A 19,886-nucleotide genomic window follows, 5' to 3' on the forward strand; every position below is an offset into this window, starting at 1 on the left:
AAAACGTATGTAAACTCACACAGAAAATAACCTTAAACAATACTTTTATTAGAACATGAAATTAACATTAAATCAGTTGAAAATGTCAGTCTTCTAATCTATGGGCTCAAACATGTAATTAACTCACAGCCACCCAGTGGCATACCAAAGCAGAGCTAGTGGTAAGGTTGACCCGAAGATCTTTCTGATCCTGATCCTACTGGTCACATTGTCCTTATAATTTTTGGATGGGCACAATGTTGCATCTGTTGGGGAAAAAAAATAATAAGCCGTCAATAGTCAATCTCTCTTAGATATATATGCATCTTAGCATGGCATGTATTTTAACATCCATGCTATCAAATGTGAACTACAGTAAAATTAGATGAAATAGAAATCAGTCTAACATCTATAATATAATATAATATCTATAATATATAATATATATAATATAATAGGTAGGAAACTCACCCCAGTAAACCTCTCCCTGACCACTGCTGTGGGGTAAGGCCCGTTTGGGTTTTCTGGCCATTTCGAATCACTGTAACGCTTAATGGTTTCTACGGAGAAAATGGAAAGACAACATGTCATGCCTGGTAAGTTATCACTGTTACAGACTGCATTTCATTGCTTTCATCATGATACGTGAAATGATCATGATAATGATGAGGTCATTTGGCATATGAACAATAAAATAAAAGTGGTTATAACAACATTATTCTGATCAGACTAACATACCCCTTCACTATGCTGAACCACCGAGGCAATATTCTGCAGGTTCTGGAAGGTCCTTGTGTTGACGGATCCAAACGCTATGATTTCATCATTAACTCGCAGGCCCTATGGGAAGAAACATACATTTCTCACAACTGAAAACAAAACCACCCTTAAATACCCCAAACAAACACAAGTAAATACCCATGCCAGTGTTGTAAAAAAAATCTATATATGTTTTAGGTCAATCTAGGAACTGTAAACACTCACAGCCTGACAGGCAGGGGAGCCTTGTGAGACAGCATCCACACGGGCGAAGGGAGAGGGCAGGGTGACCTCCTGCTCCATGGACTCTGCCTGGTCCTGGTCCCGCTTTGCCTTCTCTCGAGCATGCAGCCTGTGCAGGGCCTCCTCAATTTCCACCATGATGGCTTTGTGATCATTCTGCAGACCTGCCACGTTGACAAGGTTGTCATAGTAAGCAGAGAAAATCCAGCAGGCAGTAGCATGTGAGCAAGGGAACCCTTTACACATGCCAGAAGCAACGTACTGCATCACTGTAAATTGGTTGTCTAACTGTTGTCAAGTAATGTGTCAGTCAAAACATTTCATATTGAACAGCTCCAAGCTCTCTTACAAGAAATACTGTGCCTTGCTGTTCTGATCTGGTACACATTAACATCTGCGCGAGGGAAGCCCTCTGCATCAACTAGAGGACCTTCCATTCCAACGCCTTGCTAAAAGGGAACACACAAATTATAAATGAAGGGAAAACAAATTTCTTGCAGAATAGATGTTTTTTAACCTTTACTTAATTTGGCACGTCAGTTAAGAACACATTTCTATTAACAATAACAGCCTACCAAAAGGCCTCCTGCAGGGGACAGGGGCTGGGATTAAAATTAAAATCTAAATATAGGACAAAACACACATCACAACACTACATAAAGAGAGACCTAAGACAACATAGCAGCAAAAGTATTATAGCCCCACAACACGCATGCACGTTGTTTCTAACGTTAGATAAGCAGTGATGTAAAGTAACTAAGCAAAAATACTTTGATGTACTACTTAAGTCATGTTTTCGGTATACAGTGGGGCAAAAAAAGTATTTAGTCAGCCACCAATTGTGCAAGTTCTCCCACTTAAAAAGATGAGAGAGGCATGTAATTTTCATCATAGGTACACTTCAACTATGACAGACAAAATGATGAAGGAAAAAATCCAGAAAACCACACTGTAGGATTTTTAATGAATTTATTTGCAAATTATGGTGGAAAAGAAGTATTTGGTCAATAACAAAAGTTTATCTCAATACTTTGTTACGTTTTCTGTAAGTCTTCACAAGGTTTTCACACACTGTTGCTGGTATTTTGGCCCATTCCTCCATGCAGATCTCCTATAGAGCAGTGAGGTTTTTTGGACTGTTGCTGGGCAACACAGACTTTCAACTCCCTCCAAAGATGTTCTATGGAGTTGAGATCTTGAGTCTTGCTCGGCCACTCCAGGACCTTGAAATGCTTCTTACAAAGCCACTCCTTCGTTGCCCGGGCGGTGTGTTTGGGATCATTGTCATGCTGAAAGACCCAGCCACGTTTCATCTTCAATGCCCTTGCTGATGGAAGGAGGTTTTCACTCAAAATCTCACGATACATGGCCGGCCCCATTCATTCTTTCCTTTACACGGACCAGTCGTCCTGGTCCCTTTGCAGAAAAACAGCCCCAAAGCATGATGTTTCCACCCCCATGCTTCACAGTAGGTATGGTGTTCTTTTGATGCAACTCAGCATTCTTTGTCCTCCAAACACGACGAGTTGAGTTTTTACCAAAAAGTTCTATTCATCTGACATTCTCCCAATCTTCTTCTGGATCATCCAAATGCTCTCTAGCAAACTTCAGACAGGCCTGGACATGTACTGGCTTAAGCAGGGGGACACGTCTGGCACTGCAGGATTTGAGTCCCTGGCGGCGTAGTGTGTTACTGATGGTAGGCTTTGTTACTTTGGTCCCAGCTCTCTGCGGGTCATTCACTAGGTCCCCCCGCGTGGTTCTGGGATTTTTGCTCACCGTTCTTGTGATCATTTTGATCCCACGGGGTGAGATCTTGCGTGGAGCCCCAGATCGAGGGAGATTATCAGTGGTCTTGTTGTATGTCTTCCATTTCCTAATAATTGCTCCCACAGTTGATTTCTTCAAACCTATTGCAGATTCAGTCTTCCCAGCCTGGTGCAGGTCTACAATGTTCTTTCTGGTGTCCTTTGACAGCTTTTTGGTCTTGGCCATAGTGGAGTTTGGAGTGTGACTGTTTGAGGTTGTGGACAGGTGTCTTTTATACTGATAACAAGTTCAAACAGGGGCCATTAATACAGGTAACGAGTGGAGTACAGAGGAGCCTCTTAAAGAAGAAGTTACAGGTCTGTGAGAGCCAGAAATCTTGCTTGTTTGTAGGTGACCAAATACTTATTTTCCACCATAATTTGCAAATAAATGAATTAAAAATCCTACAATGTGATTTTCTGGATTTTTTCTCTCATTTTGTCTGTCATAGTTGAAGTGTACCTATGATGAAAATTACAGGCCTTTCTCATATTTTTAAGTGGGAGAACTTGCACAATTGGTGGCTGACTAAATACTTTAGTGCTCCACTGTATGTATTTCACAAATTATATTTTTGACAACTTTTACTCCACTACCTTTCTAAAGACAATATGTACCATTTATTCCCATACATTTTCACTGACACCAAAGAGTACTCGTTAAATGTTAATGCCCAGGCAGGAGAGCAATATGATTCAATTCACACACCTACCAATATCATCCTACTGGCTCTGATCTGGCGGACTCATTAAGCAAAAATACTGTGTTTGGAAATGATGTCCGAACTTTGGAGTGTGCTCCTAGCTGACCTTAAATTTAAAAAAAACAATATCATGTGGTCTGGTTTGCTTAATATAAGTCATTACTTTACTTTGTCAAGTATGACAATTGAGTAATTTTTCCACCGCTGTAACTACATTTAAAACCAGATACTTTTACTCTAGTATTTTACTGTGTGACTTCCACTTGAGCCATTTTCTCATAAAGTATATTTACTTAAGTATGACAACTTAGTACTTTTCCCCACTACTGCTGACAGTGGTGTAAAGTACTTAAGTAGTTTGTGGTATCTGTACTTTACCATTTATATTTGACAAATTTTACTTCACTACATTCCTCAAGAAAATTATGTACTTCTTACCAGACACCCAATAGTACTTGTTACATTTTGAATCCGTAGGACAGGAAAATGGTCCAATTCACACTTACCAAGATAACACATGGTCATCACTTTTGCCTCTGATCACAAATATATATTTTATCAATTATGTCTGGGCGTTGGAGTGTGCCCCTGGCTATCCATACATTATAAAAACAATTCACTGGTGCTGCCTGCTTTGCTTAATATAACGAATTTGAAATAAATTTATACTTTGAAATATACTTAAGTATCAAAACGAAATACTTTGACTTTTACTCAAGTAGTATTTCACTGGGTGACTTTTGAGTAATTTTCCATTAGGGTATCTATACTTTTACTCAAGTACGACAATTGGGTACTTTTTTCCCCCACCACTGACAGTTGATAAGACAAACTGAATAAAAGCAGCATTGACTGACATACAACATATTGGAAAATATAACCTAGTTTGAGCTCGCTAACGATAGTTGGTCCACAATGTAAACGTACCAACTTACATCTTCCAAAACGTCGTAGTAAGCTTTAATTTGTTCTTCCATGTTGTCTTTCTTTTTTATAAGACTTTGGACCGCTTCCATTGCCGAATTTCCATTGTTTTCCTCAGTCATCTTTATGATCCTCTCTCGTCCGGAAAGAACTACAACTACGAGTCGGCGAACAGCAAATACGTCCCAGAAAGCGCGAAGTAAAACTTATTAGGTGCAGTCACTATTTCCGGTTTCTATGTGTTGCAAACCGTCGTAAAAAAAGTAATACTGTTTTCAATGCAAGACAGAGTGCAGAGCTAAATTGCCTATAAAACATCAAAACGTACTTACAAGAAAATCAGCTTCTTGGTTGAAGCAAAATATTTCAATGGATACAGAACACAAAAATAAAGTCCACTTTCCTTGTTTTTTCTTTAATTAGAGGTTCTGCTGTACATTCACTAACAATATTTCTTCATGATCTTCAGAAACTTTATTTACAACATGTAGACAAGATTCTTCACAAAAGTTAGTGCTATTAATGAGTAGAATGATTACATGGAATAGAATCAGCTTTTAAACAAGAACAGGTATATGCAAGGGATTGTAACTGTACCTTCAACAGTCTAATATTGGAAAGTAAGACGTAATCCATAATCACAAGCATTCAAATAAAGTATTCTACCTTGACTGAGCCACCTCTACATTACAGGGTTAACAGGTTTCACATTTTGTTCACAATCTTCATTACTAGTTTTTGCAAAGGCACTTGTGTTTATCTTAATTGAGTAATCTAAGAAATATGATAGCAGCAATCAATAGTAAGTCTGCTCACTACCCAAGTAAGTGCTAAATTACAAAAATAATTGCCCAACTGTCCTGATATTTAAACTTCAGGGTGCAAGACATAGCTTTTCTCTGACAGCATATAAGAGCACATTTCTTGTAGATAAGAGAGTAACGTACAAACAAATAAGAGAACCTTAGAAACGTTAAACAAGGTCAAGAATGTAAACAGATGACGGCACTTTGTGACCCGTTAAACCAAATAGCAAAAATAATTGCTTGTGTTAACAATGGTTTCAAGATCGGCATTTGTCATCAGGTTGTGCTTTTGGTGTGCAAAGTTGGCATCAAGGAATGTTGAGGTCTGTTTCTCTTTGAGGATCCCACCGAACCAAAATGTATGCCCTTATTTGGTACCTCCTCTGTTATCAATTAAGCTACTTCCTATAGTCCTACATAAATACTTATTTTAGCCGATCACCTGCAACTCACTAATATTTACCCCACAAAGCTCACACAAGCATGAAGAACCAGGGTAAAAAGGTTTCCCACTGCACCCCAGTCTTAATATGGCTAACACTCTGCCTCTGTTAGACAAGTGTTGTTGTTGGACTCTTGACCATCTAGCAACAACACTGACTGGTCTTTGACATCATCTGCCTGTGTTAGAGTAGAGACAGAATGGCTTTGCAAAAACTCTGACTGGGCTTTAATTTTTTCTTGTGTCAGAGCAGACTGGGATGTTACCTCATCTATCTGTGCCTTGACAGACTGTATCCAATGCTGTAGCTGCTCTTTGAGGGCATTTATTCCTTGGTCCACCTTCTCCTGTCGACCCTTCAGGTCCTCTAGTTGGTCTTGCGTCTCCCTGGCAATCTTTTGCCTCTCACTGCCCCTCTTTGAGGGAGCACGGCGACCCTGCATGTAGCCCTCAAACTCCACTGGGCTTAGGTTGAGTGCTGGCCCATCCAGCTTCTCAATGAAGGCCACTGCACAACACTACATTAAAACAAAACGATAACATTACTAAAAACAGACTGTAGTAATCTCAGCACAAGTCATTCAAGACTATTTACAATCAACTAATGTACCGTACGCATGTACATATTAGCTCACCAAATTGGTGAAGTAGTAGCCACTCTCTCCTGCCATCAGGCTGTGAGGGAGGCCGAAGCGGATCACATACTGCATGTTGGAGTGAAGCCGGGGTGGGTTGGCCTTTAGTACTACGTAAATCAGGCCAGACAGGTAGTCGTCAGCATTTGCTGGCTCACTATTGGAAGTGGAGAGAGCCTGGAAGACATTCTGACTGCACTTACATACGCATGTAAGCTTGTCCTGTGGCGCGCGCTTGGCATCCATCTCGATTATGGCTGGGGATTGTGAGTGTAACAGTTAGTACACAGGTGGAATTTGAAAAGGTCTGGAAATGTTTCAGTCAAACTAATTTAGTCATTTGGCTTTCTTCATATTGAGATTTCAGTGCTGCTGGTGTCATCTTTTAGCCAAATAAAGGAACACGGTCTTCCTTTAAAATAAGTCACCTGTTATAGCAGGCAGAAAGGGATCACTGACAACCTCAGCCCTCTCATCAGGGAAAGGCACCCTCAGCATGTGGGGGGTGACCCAGTTTAAGGACCTGTCGAAGTTCAATTCAAATTAAAAACAATGTTGAACTAAGTTGAATCACAATACTAGTCATTAACATTGCTAATAGTCTATCTAGCATCACCGAGACCTATGGTACGGAGAATGGGTTTGGTAATAATGTTAGACAAGGTTATGCATGGCAGTCTGACCGTATCCTCCTCTGGAGTGCCAAGTCTTTCACTTCATCGTCACAGCTGTCATGGCAGAACACCCACTTGTGCAGACGCGTCATGATCAGCTTCTCCATGTGCTCCATCATCTGAGAGACCTGAATCTCTGAAAGACCTACCAATACAGCAGACACAATGAACAAGTATGTGAAGTTGGGGAATAGGATAGAGTGAAGTGTTCAGTGCAATATGTTGTGTAATGAGACTGATATTCAAGGATGAACAAAAATTATTGTCTATATGTTAAGTGAACAAACATAGGCCCACAATAATTAACATCAAATGGGAACCCACATAGCAGCTCAGAAACAGCAAAATGGCCTCATTACTCACTACTGAAATGCACAGCGATGTTCTGGTAAAAGTCTTGAACAAGGTCAGATTGCTTCTGCACTGGCAGGCCCTGCAGCAGGAAAGAAAATATAATAATACATGAAATAAGAGAGGCATTATTCAAACTTCAAATATCAGGGTAAAAGAAAAGCAGCACAAGAAGCAGGCAATGGAAAGGAACCTGAACTTGACAATTAGAAAAGGCAGCTGAGAGGGCCGTAAAAACAGAAGTTGGAAGAGAAAAGTAATTGCAGAGATAAGAGTGGTGGATAAAGAGGAAGGAAGCACATTACGTGGTAAGCCTCCATGGTGTTGAGGAAAGCAGTGCAACGGGACTGCAGACGTTGAGAGGATGGGTTCCTCAGCAGCTTCAGGAAGCTGGTAAAATCCCCTGGCTCAATGCTCTGATAGGCTTTTAATGTAGCCACCTGGCCCTCTGAAGACTCTGAAAGAGCATAAGGGTTCTCATAAGACCGCTATTACGGTGTTAGCTAAACATGCTTTTGCTTTGTATCACTTCAAATTATAGACCCCAAAAAAATGCACATTAAAATACTCATATAGTTGTGGAAATTACATTATAACCGTTTTCAATGACTAAACAGAGGAAGTGCAGAGGGAATCACCTGGGCGTTTAGGAGGGGACGGTCCACCCCAGAAGAGCCTCCTCATCGTATTCACTTTGCGACCCTTCTCCATATTCTTCTTCTCCTCAAATTTAGAAAAGGTGAGGGGAGAACCTGCATCATTGTGGGGCCTGACAGCAGGGAACAACAAAGGAAACATTTTAATATTTCCCAGATCAAAAAGACCTGATAAGTCTCTGGTGGACTTGTCTTGTCAATATTTATGAACGACAACAAAACCATTACCCAGTCTCCTGCCTGTCCGCCTCTGCTTTACGGGTTCGTTCTCGCCAGCACTTGGAGCAAAAGCCCTGCCATGCAGGGTTGCCATAATAACCACACGCATCCTTGCAGAGAAGCTCTGCTTGAGTGACTCGGATCCCTCTTTGCTGCTGCTCCGCCGCCATACTTCAGCACTCTTTTACTCCCACCTGGTGACATAGCAAAGACAATTGTTTAACTGTTTTGAACAACTCTTGACAAACATACACAAAGAAAAAATGTAAATACAAAGGCAGTAGTGGAAATAAATGGATTTGTTACATAGCATAGTTGCAGTTGGAGTCAAATCCCCCCCCCTAAAAATGTGGTCCTCCAATTAACTGTCCAGTTGTAATTCTGTTTGTGGAACATCCTAAATTGTTGTAACGTTAGTTATATCCAATCGAAACCCTGAGTAATATAACGAGGATCAAGTAGCAAGATCAACCTTTCTCACAATAAAGATTACCAGTATGTGATAAATAAAATATCTAACATGATGCCATTTAATCGAGCACAGCCACTGGTTCTTAGCTACTTTTAGCAACGCAGGTGTACTTACATACATTAGCGTTACTTTCAATTGTATTGTTTTACACAAAAACAGACCGCAGGAATCCAGAAGTTAAATACCACTGTATTTCAACTTCCAGTGTCGATATTTTGTCTCAAATTCCCTTCGTCAAAATGACCAACCGTCCTGTCCACAGGCACAGTAACGTTACGTTGACATTGAATTGCATTTAACTTCTGGCTTCCCAAGGACTGTTTTTGTTCAACCTACAGTTGAAATATGTAAAAACACGCGTTTTTAAAACCAATTAACTGATTCAGACGTCTTTTCTGACAGTAAACCAAAACATATTCCTTACTTAGCAAAACAAATTATTGTTCAGCAAAGTAGTCATATTCCTGGTAAGATAAAATTATGTGTCGCACTTCAGCAGTTATCCTAACGTTACCACTACTCCAGCTATAAATTAAGGTTAACATAGCCCAAATTCAAAACCTAGTCATATAATATATTAAATACAGACTGAGAGAAAGCTAACCAAGAAATGACATGGTGAGCTCACAGCTGGTAGCTAATTTGTTGTGCTAACGTTAAATAGCTAGTACGAGAAGGCTCCAAAAGACTAGAGAAATTAGCTACTTATATATCATGCAAACATTTTAATGACGTGTAACCAAAACCCAAATTGTTCATATTATTCGATTTTACTAACTATAGCTAACACCTTTTGATAGCTAGCAAGAAAAAGACTTACCTTGGCAGGTTCACTTGGTTGACCGACGTGACGTGATGACGTGTCATCGGCTGCCTGTCTGATGACCCCATAGAATTAGAATAGTAGAATGTACATGAAACTTATGGTGGGTTAAAGGTCAGCCATGTTGGTCAACCATGGTTGGCCAGTGCTGTGATATCGGGCGCTTTCCAGCGGATCACTTTTGTCAAGAGTTGACCAACGTCTTTCAAACATTGTCTGACTTGCGACTAAATTTCTACTGCATTAACTTTACACAAATCATGTGAACAGGTCATGCAGTTTTTGATGAGATCGCCTTCCAAGTTGCTTCTCACCAACTGCATTGTGGGAAGCACTATTTGTCAAACAATCATTAGGGTGTTTTTGTTTGACCCACGCGAACATGGTCAAATAAATGACTGAAACAGGTACCAACTTTCCTGCAATTCTAAAGCTACAGGGGATACAAGTCAAATGTATATTTGAGAACTCATTTCCAACCAATTGATTGTACACACAAGTTATGTTTTCAGTTCGTGAGTGTGTGATATGGGGGTATAGAAAAGTTGATTTCGACATTTATACAGAAATACTTTTATAAACAGTAGCAGCTGTGTTGACACTGCCATGTTGATCTGAACCTTGCTGTTGGAAAACCACTACTGTCTGACTTTTGGCTCTCGCAGTTGCACCTACCTCAACTTCACTCTCCACCTTTTGTCTACACTTGGCATTCTTAGGCTTACCGCTGGAAGACACCCCATTTTCTTCAAGGTGCACTATGCAGAAATCGCACCCCCATTTCCTGGTCTAATAGTTTGCCTTATTTCAGTTTGTGTCAAGCAAGTATAGTGTAGACTGTAGAGAATCAGTGTACCATCTAAACCGCTGTGAAATATTTTTTACATAACCAAAAATATAGTATTTTCAGCTGGTATAGAAAACTGAAAGTAAAATACAAAAACGAAACTTAATGGGAAACATAGAAATAGTGTACATAGAATAACTCTACCGATTTATTGACATGCTTTCAATAAGAATGACAGATCTGTAACTCAGCTACATATTGCAGCTTTAAGTAGTTGAACATATTATTACTCCAACCTCTCGTGAAAGTGACAAACCGACACGTTTTCATTTGTCAAAAACAAAGCAAATCAAATTTATTTGTCACATACACATGGTTAGCAGATGTTAATGCGAGTGTAGCGAAATGCTTGTGCCTTTAATTTGACGCCCAGCAGTTCGGCACGATTAAATGTTTCTGCGTATGAGTTTAGCTAGCCAACCTCGTCATGACATCGCCTACAAGTGTAATATGGGATTTTTATCGGGAAATGCAGTTCCTGCCTATCTTCCACAGGAGGCTGCTGAGGGGAGGAAGTCTCATAATAATGGCTTGAATGGTATCAAACGCATGGAAACCATGTGTTCGATATCATTCCATTCCATCCATTAATATGAGCCCGTCCTCCACAATTAAAGTGCCACCTGCCACTTATGCTATCTTCATACTGTACTGTATAATGCCCACCCCACCCATTATTTTCAATCCACTCACGTCTGCATTACACCAATTCATGGGCCGTCTATATCCGGGTAGCATCTGGTTTATATGGCCCAACATCACATGGCACAACATCACATGGCACTAGCACTCGGTGTTGCCAACTATTTTTCAAGGAAAGTAGCTGTTGGTTGCTCCATTTGTCGCGCATGCGCATTACATTTCTGTAAAAAAAAAATCAATAAAAAAAAATAAACACCATCTGCTGAAGAAGACATTTCAGGCCCATTTATCACTTCGCCTCTCCCTCTCTGTTATTAGAGCAGAGAGAGGCGGGGGAGCAGAGCGAAGAGAGCCGGGGCTAGGGGTGCAATTGATGGGTGCACACCAACAATGTATACAGTGCCTTCGGAAAGTATTCAGACCCCTTGACTTTTTCCACATTTTGTTATGTTACAGCCTTATTCTAAAATCGATTGAAAATGGTCCTCCCCCCCTCAATCTACACACAATACCCCATAATGATTAGCAAAAAAAATGGTTTAGAAATGTACATAAGTATTCAGACCCTTAGTCCTTTGTTGATACACCTTTGGCAGCGATTTCAGCATTGAGTCTTCTTGGGTATGATGCTACAAGCTTGGCACACCTGTATTTGGGGAGATTCTCCCATTCTTCTCTGCAGATCCTCTCAAGCGCTGTCAGTTTGGATGGGGACCGTCACTGCACAGCTATAAAATCGCTACTGGGCAATTTACATAGACACCCCCACTCCCTTTTGTACACTGCTGCTCCTCGCTGTTTATTATCTATGCATAGTCACTTCACCCCCACCTACATGTACAAATTACCTCAACTAACCGGTACCCTCGCACACTGACACGATGCCCCCTGCCTTATTGTGTTACTTTTTTTGTCTACTTGGTAAATATTTTCTTAACTATTCTTGAACTGCACTGTTGGTTAAGGGCTTGTAAGTAAGCGTTTCACGGTAAAGTCTATACGTGTTGTATTGGACACGTGACAAATAAAGTTGGATTTGATTGCAAGACGCGCTGTGCTAATACTCTTGATCGCTGGTACTCGAAGCCACGATGCATACAAAGCCCTCCCCCGCCCGCCCTTCGGTAAATCAGACCATGACGTCATCTTGCTCGTTCCGTCTTATAGGCAGAAACTCAAACAGGATGTACCAGTGACAATAACCATTAAATGCTGGTCTGACCAATCGAAAGCCATGCTTCAAGATTGTTTTGATTACTCGGACTGGAATATGTTCCGGTTAGCCTCAGAGAACAACATTGACCTATACGCTGACTCTGTGAGTGCGTTCATAAAGAAGTACATTGGAGATGTTGTACCCACAATGACTATTAAAACCTACCCTAACCAGAAACTGTGGATGGATGGCACAATTGGCGCAAAACTGAAAGCCCGATCCACCGCATTTAACCATGCAAAGAGGTCTGGAAATATCAAGGCAATCAAACAAGCGAAATGCCAGTACAGGGACCAGGTGGAGTCACAATTTAACACAAGACGTACAGTGGGGCAAAAAAAGTATTTAGTCAGCCACCAATTGTGCAAGTTCTCCCACTTAAAAAGATGAGAGGCCTGTAATTTTCATCATAGGTACACTTCAACTATGACAGACAAAATGAGAAAAAAATCCAGAAAACCACACTGTAGGATTTTTAATGAATTTATTTGCAAATTATGGTGGAAAAGAAGTATTTGGTCAATAACAAAAGTTTATCTCAATACTTTGTTACGTTTTCTGTAAGTCTTCACAAGGTTTTCACACACTGTTGCTGGTATTTTTGCCCATTCCTCCATGCAGATCTCCTCTAGAGCAGTGATGTTTTGGGACTGTTGCTGGGCAACATTGTTCCTGTACCCAAGAAGGCAAAGGTGACTACCGCCCCGTAGCACTCACTTCTGTCATCATTAAGTGATTTGAGAGGCTAGTCAAAGATCTTATCACCGCCACCTTACCGGCCACCCTAGACCCACTTCAGTTTGCATACCGTCCCAACAGGTCCACAGATGATGCAATCGCAATCACACTGCACACTGGCCTATCTCATCTGGACAAAAATAATACCCATGTAAAAATGCTGTTCATTCACTACAGCTCAGCATTCAACATCATAGTACCCTCCAAGCTCATCATCAAGCTGGAGGCCCTGGGTCTCAACCCCGCCCTGCACAACTGGGTCCTGGACTTTGAGGGGCCGCCCCGAAGTGGTGAAGGCAGGAAACAACATCTCCACTTCGCTGACCCTCAACACTGGGGCCCCACAAGGGTGTGTGCTCAGCCCTCTCCTGTACTCCCTGTTCACCCACAACTGCGTGGCCATGTACTCCTCCAACTATCATTACGTTTGCAGTAGTGGGCCTGATCACGAACAATGACGAGACAGCCTACAGGGAGGAGGTGAGGGCATTTGGAGTGTGGTGCCAGGAAAACAACCTCACTCAACGTCAACAAAAGAGATGATCGTGGACTTCAGCAAACAGCAGAGGGAGCTCCCTCCTATCCACATCGAAGGGACAGCAGTGGCGAAGGTGGAAAGTTCCTGGGCGTACACATCACAGACAAACTGAAATGGTCCACCCATACAAACAGTGTGGCGAAGAAGGCGCAACAGTGCCTCTTCAACCTCAGGCTTGTCACCTAAAACCCTCAAACCTTTACAGATGCACAATCGAGAGCATCCTGTCAGGCTGTATCACAGCCTGGTATGGCAACTGCATCTCCCTCAATCGCAAGGCTCTCCAGAGGATGGTGCTGTCTGCACAACATATCACCGGGGCAAACTTCCTGCCCTCCATGACACCTACAGCACCCAATGTCACAGGAAGGACGACAACCACCCGAGCCACTGCCTGTTCACACCGCTATCATCCAGAAGGCGAGGTCAGTACAGGTGCATCAAAGCCTGGACCGAGAGATTGAAAAACAGCATCTATCGCAAGGCCATCAGACTGCTAAACAGCAATCACTAACTCAGAGGCTGTTGCCTACATTGAGACCCAATCACTGGACACTTTAATAAATAGATCACCAGTCACTATAAACAATGCCACTAACAATGTTTACATATCTTACATTACTCATATCACATGTACAGTATATCACAAAAGTGAGTACACCCCTCACATTTTTGTAAATATTTGAGTATATCTGTTCATGTGACAACACTGAAGAAATGACACTTTCCTACAATGTAAAGTAGGGAGTGTACAGCTTGTATAACAGTGTAAATTTGCTGTCCCCTCAAAATAACTCAACACACAGCCATTAATGTCTAAACCGCTGGCAACAAAAGTGAGTACACCCCTAAGTGAAAATGTCCAAATTGGGCCCAAAGTGTCAATATTTTGTGTGGCCACCATCATTTTCCACCACTGCCTTAACCCTCTTGGGCATGGAGTTCACCAGAGCTTCAAAAGGTTGCCACTGGAGTCCTCTTCCACTCCTCCATGACGACATCACGGTGGATGTTAGAGACCTTGCACTCCTCCACCTTCCGTTTGAGGATGCCCCACAGATGCTCAATAGGGTTTAGGTCTGGAGACATGCTTGGCCAGTCCATCACCTTTACCCTCAGCTTCTTTAGCAAGGCAGTGGTCGTCTTGGAGGTGTGTTTGGGTTCGTTATCATGATGCAAAACTGCCCTGCGGCCCAGTCTCCGAAGGGAGGAGATCATGCTCTGCTTCAGTATGTCACATTACATGTTGGCATTCATGGTTCCCTCAATGAACTGTAGCTCCCCAGTGCCGGTAGCACTCATGCAGCCCCAGACCATGACACTCCCACCACCATGCTTGACAGTAGGCAAGACACACTTGTCTTTGTACTCCTCACCTGGTTGCCAACACACACGCTTGACACCATCTGAACCAAATAAGTTTATCTTGGTCTCATCAGACCACAGGACATGGTTCCAGTAATCCATGTCCTTAGTCTGCTTGTCTTCAGCAAACTGTTTGCGGGCTTTCTTGTGCATCATCTTTAGAAGAGGCTTCCTTCTGGGACAACAGCCATGCAGACCAATTTGATGCAGTGTACGGCGTATGGTCTGAGCACTGACGGGCTGACACCCCCACCCCTTCAACCTCTGCAGCAATGCTGGCAGCACTCATACGTCTATTTCCCAAAGACAACCTCTGGATATGAAGCTGAGCATGTGCACTCAACTTCTTTGGTCGACCATGGCGAGGCCTGTTCTGAGTGGAACCTGTCCAGTTAAACCGCTGTATGGTCTTGGCCACCATGCTGCAGCTTAGTTTCAGGATCTTGGCAATCTTCTTATAGCTCAGGCCATCTTTATGTAGAGATTTTTTTCAGATCCTCAGAGAGTTCTTTGCCATGAGGTGCCATGTTGAACTTCCAGTGACCAGTCAGTATGAGGGATTGTGAGAGCGACGACACCAAATTTAACACACCTGCTCCCCATTCACACCTGAGACCTTGTAACACTAACGAGTCACATGACATAGAGGAGGGAAAATGGCTAATTGGGCCCAATTTGGACATTTTGACTTAGGGGTGTACTCACTTTTGTTGCCAGCGGTTTAGACATTAATGGCTGTGTGTCGAGTTATTTTGAGGGTACAGCAAATTTACACTGTTATACAAGCTGTACACTCACTACTTTACATTGTAGCAAAGTGTAATTTCTTCAGTGTTGTCACATGAACAGATATACTCAAATATTTTCAAAAATGTGAGGGGTGTACTCACTTTTGTGATATACTGTATATACCATCTACTGCACATTGCCTGTGCTGCTCGGCCATCACTCATCCATATACCTTTAGATTTGTGTGTATAAGGTAGTTGTTGAGGAATTGTTAGATATTATTGCACTGTCGGAACTAGAAGCACAAGCATTTCACTACATTCGCATTAAATCTTGATTTGAGTGTCTTTCCAAATCATGTCCAATCAATTGAATTTACCACAGGTGGACTCCAATCAAGTTGTAGAAACATCTTAAGGATGATCAATGGAAACAGGATGCATCTGAGTTAAGTATGGTGTCTCATAAAAAAGGATCTGAATACTTATGTAAATACTTTTTTTTTCTCTCCTTAATCTAGGGCAGGCGGAACCCCTCGACAACATTCCGCTGAAAAGGCAGCGCGAAATTCAAAACAATTTTTTTGAAATATGTAACTTTCACACATTAACAAGTCCAATACAGCAAATGAAAGATAAACATCTTGTTAATCTACCCATCGTGTCCAATTTCAAAAATGCTTTACAGCTAAAGCACAACATATGATTAAGTTAGGTCAGAGTCAAGTCACAAAAACACACACAGCATTTTCCAGCCAAAGATAGGAGTCACAAAAAGCAGAAATACAGATACAATTAATCACTAACCTTTGATGATCTTCATCAGATGACACTCATAAGACATCATGTTACACAATACATGTATATTTTGTTTGATAATGTGCATATTTATATCCAAAAATCTCAGTTTACATTGGAGCGTTACGTGCAGTAATGTTTTGATTCCAAAACATCCGGTGATTTTGCAGAAATACTCATAATAAACATTGATAAAAGATGCAAGTTTTATTCACAGAATTAAAGATAGACTTATCCTCTATTCAACCGCTGTGTCAGATTTTTTTTAAACTTTACGAAAAAAGCATAATCTGAGAACGGTGCTCAGAACCCAAAACAGCCAGAGGAATATCCTCCATTTTAGCGTCAACAGAACCTAGAAAAAACACTATAAATATTCCCTTACCTTTGATGATTTCATCAGAAGGCACTCTCAGGAGTCCCAGTTCAACAATAAATGACTGATTTGTTCCATAAAGTTCCATCATTTAGCCACTTGTTGTTAGCGTGTTCAGCCCAGTAATCCATCTTCATGAGGCGCGAACACTTCCTCCAGACAAAAACTCGAAAAGTTACGTTACAGTCCGTAGAAACAAGTAAAATGATGTATGCAATCAATCTTTATGATGTTTTAAACATAAATCATTAATAAGGTTACAACCGGAGAATGTCATTGTCTGAAGAAAACATTGGAACGAGAGCAAACTCTGTCGGGAGACCGAGGCTCTCTGCCAGACCACTCACTCAAAGAGCTATTATGAGTCCCTCCTTTATAGTAGAATCCTCAAACCAGTTTCTAAAGACGGTGACATCTAGTGGAAGCGCTAGGAAGTGCATCCTCATTAATATCTTACTGGGATTTCAATAGGCACTGTTTTGAAAATTGATTTCTTCTCAGGTTTTTGCCTGCCATATGAATTATGTTACGCTCACAGACAACATTCAAACAGTTTTAGAAACTTCAGAGTGTTTTCTATCCAATACTAATAATAATGTGCATATATTAGCATCTGGGAAAGAGTAGGAGGCAGTTCAGTCTGGGCACGCTCTTCATCCAAAAATGAAAATGTTGCCCCCTTATCCCAAAAAGGTTAAATTTGCAAAAAGGTTTTAAAAAACTGTTTTCACTTTGTCATTATGGGGTATTGTGTGTAGATTTCTGAGGATTTGTATTTATTTAATACATTTTTGAATAAGGCTGAGACAAAATGTGGAAAAAGTCAAGGGGTCTGAATACTTTCCGAAGGCACTGTATCGTTGGTGCACACCGGCAGCAACTGCGGAGAGGGAGCAGACTGCAGAGCAGGCACACACAAACAAACAGGGAAGTTGCGAAATCAAGTTGCTGGAGCAACCTTAAAAAGTCGCCAAATTTGTCGCTATACTCTTCTAACAATTAAATTGTTAATTAACCACAACTTTGTAAGATATAGCAAGTCACACCATGTTACTCAGTTCTTGTCACACACACAAACAGGCAAGTAGATGTAGCTAGCAGTTGTTTAATCTCATGATGATGCAAGCAGTTGTTTAATCTCATGATGATGCTCAAGTGCACAAATGCAGATACTTCACACAGCCAACATCAGATAATATTTAATCATATACATGGTAATGGCTATAATGTAAAACACAGAATCCCACACTGGTGTTACTGTTCTTGCCGGTAACAGCAGTGACATGACGATAACGCCAGTGACAATCAATAACACCAAACTTTTTTCTCAACAAAATATTTTAGAAACCCTCAACAATTATATTTTAAAAATACTTATTAGCATTTTATTACTGTTTCAATATTGTAATCACATAATATGGCTTTCCTTTTGATAGATATGGCGAAATGAGGTGCTGCTGAAAAGCAAAGACTCTATAGACTCTATCTACACTTACAAGTATGCTTCAGAGAACCAGTCAGTTCAGGGGGGGGGGAGTCACACAAGCAAGTGATGTTCCACAGTGGTGTCCTCGGTGTGGCAGAGGAGCCCCCCATCTCCTTCTGCACCATCTCACCCAGCAGAAGGCATGATCAGCAGCCATATGGGCACACATGGACCCCATCCTGGACATAAATGACAGATTACTGACCATTTCGAATCCCACCATACCTTCTCCGCTATGCAATCTGGTTTCAGAGCTGGGTGCACCTCAGCCATGCTCAAGGTTCTAAACGACATCATAACCGCCATCGATAAGAGACATTACTGTGCAGCCGTATTCATCGACCTGGCCAAGTCTTTCGACTCTGTCAATCACAACATTCTTATTGGCAGACTCGACAGCCTTGGTTTCTCAAATGATTGCCTCGCCTGGTTTACCAACTACTTCTCTGATAGGGTTCAGTGTGTCAAATCGGAGGGTCTGTTGTCTGGACCTCTGACAGTCTCTATGGGTGTGCCACAGGGTTCAATTCTCGGGCTGACACTCTTTTCTGTATACATCAATGATGTTGCTCTTGCTGCTGGTGATTCTCTGATCCACCTCTACTCAGACAACACCATTCTGTATACTTCTGGCCCCTCCTTGGACACTGTGTTAACTAACCTCCAGACGAGCTTCAATGCCATACAACTCTCCTTCCGTGGCCTCCAACTGCTCTTAAATGCAAGTAAAACTAAATGCATGCTTTTCAGTCGATCGCTGCCCGCACCTGCTCGCCTGTCCAGCATCACTACTCTGGAGGGCTCTGACTTAGAATACGTGGACAACTACAAATACCTGGGTGTCTGGTTAGACTGTAAACTCTCCTTCCAGACTCACATTAAGCATCTCCAATCCAAAATTAAATCTAGAATCGGCTTCCTATATCGCAACAAAGCATCCTTCACCCATGCTGCCAAACATACCCTCGTAAAACTGACCATCCTACCGATCCTCGACTTCGATGATGTCATCTATAAATTAGCTTCCAACACTCTACTCAATAAACTGGATGCAGTCTATCACAGTGCCATCCGTTTTGTCACCAAAGCCCCATACACTACCCACCATTGCGACCTGTACGCTCTCATTGGTTGGCCATCGCTTAATACTCATCGCCAAAACCACTGGCTACAGGTTATCTACAAGTCTCTGCTAGGTAAAGCACCGCCTTATCTCAGCTCACTGTTCACCATAGCAGCACCCACTCGTAGTATGCGCTCCAGCAGGTATATCTCACTGGTCACCCCCAAAGCCAATTCCTCCTTTGGTCATCTTTCCTTCCAGTTCTTTGCTGCCCATGACTGGAACAAATTGCAAAACTCTCTGAAGCTGGAGACTCACATCTCCCTCACTAGCTTTAAGCACCAGCTGTCAGAGCAGCTTACAGATCACTGCACCTGTACATAGTCCATCTATAAACAGCCCATCTATTTACCTACCTCATCCCCATACTGGTATTTATTTATTTTGCACCCCAGTATCTCTGTAAGGGATTTCCTCCTCTTCTTCCGAAGAGGAGAGGCGAAAAGGATCGGAGGACCAATATGCGGCGGGGTCAGTGTCCATGGTTCTTTTAATTAGAAAATGTACACATGAACAACTGAATACAAAAACAAT

At 41.7% G+C, this 19,886-nt stretch overlaps 2 protein-coding genes across 5 annotated transcripts; both read right to left on the reverse strand.

Annotated features, from left to right (window-relative positions):
* Positions 1-27: 27 nt before the first annotated feature.
* Positions 28-4,585, reverse strand: LOC135514078 (26S proteasome non-ATPase regulatory subunit 9-like). Its single transcript, XM_064937266.1, has 6 exons — positions 4,429-4,585; positions 1,331-1,430; positions 964-1,145; positions 718-819; positions 451-539; positions 28-245 (listed from the first exon to the last, which is right to left on the reverse strand). Exons 1-6 carry the CDS (start codon positions 4,537-4,539, stop codon positions 215-217), a joined length of 615 nt encoding a protein of 204 aa, XP_064793338.1. The 5' UTR covers positions 4,540-4,585; the 3' UTR covers positions 28-214.
* Positions 4,586-4,816: 231 nt separating this feature from the next.
* On the reverse strand, positions 4,817-11,180 carry LOC135514079 (rab5 GDP/GTP exchange factor-like). Of its 4 annotated transcripts, none has more exons than XM_064937269.1 (10): positions 11,036-11,180; positions 9,493-9,546; positions 8,210-8,394; positions 7,964-8,094; positions 7,631-7,782; positions 7,338-7,407; positions 6,984-7,119; positions 6,729-6,823; positions 6,301-6,557; positions 4,817-6,183 (listed from the first exon to the last, which is right to left on the reverse strand). In XM_064937269.1, the coding sequence occupies exons 3-10, from the start codon at positions 8,368-8,370 to the stop codon at positions 5,758-5,760; spliced, it is 1,428 nt and encodes a 475-aa protein (XP_064793341.1). In that variant the 5' UTR covers positions 8,371-8,394; positions 9,493-9,546; positions 11,036-11,180; the 3' UTR covers positions 4,817-5,757. The 4 variants fall into 4 exon arrangements, with proteins under 4 accessions (XP_064793341.1, XP_064793342.1, XP_064793340.1 ...); XM_064937270.1 differs by lacking the exon at positions 11,036-11,180 and having other exon boundaries at positions 6,301-6,410; positions 6,504-6,557; positions 9,493-10,391; XM_064937268.1 differs by lacking the exon at positions 11,036-11,180 and adding an exon at positions 10,221-10,390 and having other exon boundaries at positions 9,493-9,550.
* Positions 11,181-19,886: the final 8,706 nt, after the last annotated feature.

The sequence above is a fragment of the Oncorhynchus masou genome, chromosome 25, assembly GCF_036934945.1.
Source record: "Oncorhynchus masou masou isolate Uvic2021 chromosome 25, UVic_Omas_1.1, whole genome shotgun sequence".
In the NCBI taxonomy this organism is placed as follows: Eukaryota; Metazoa; Chordata; class Actinopteri; order Salmoniformes; family Salmonidae; genus Oncorhynchus; species Oncorhynchus masou.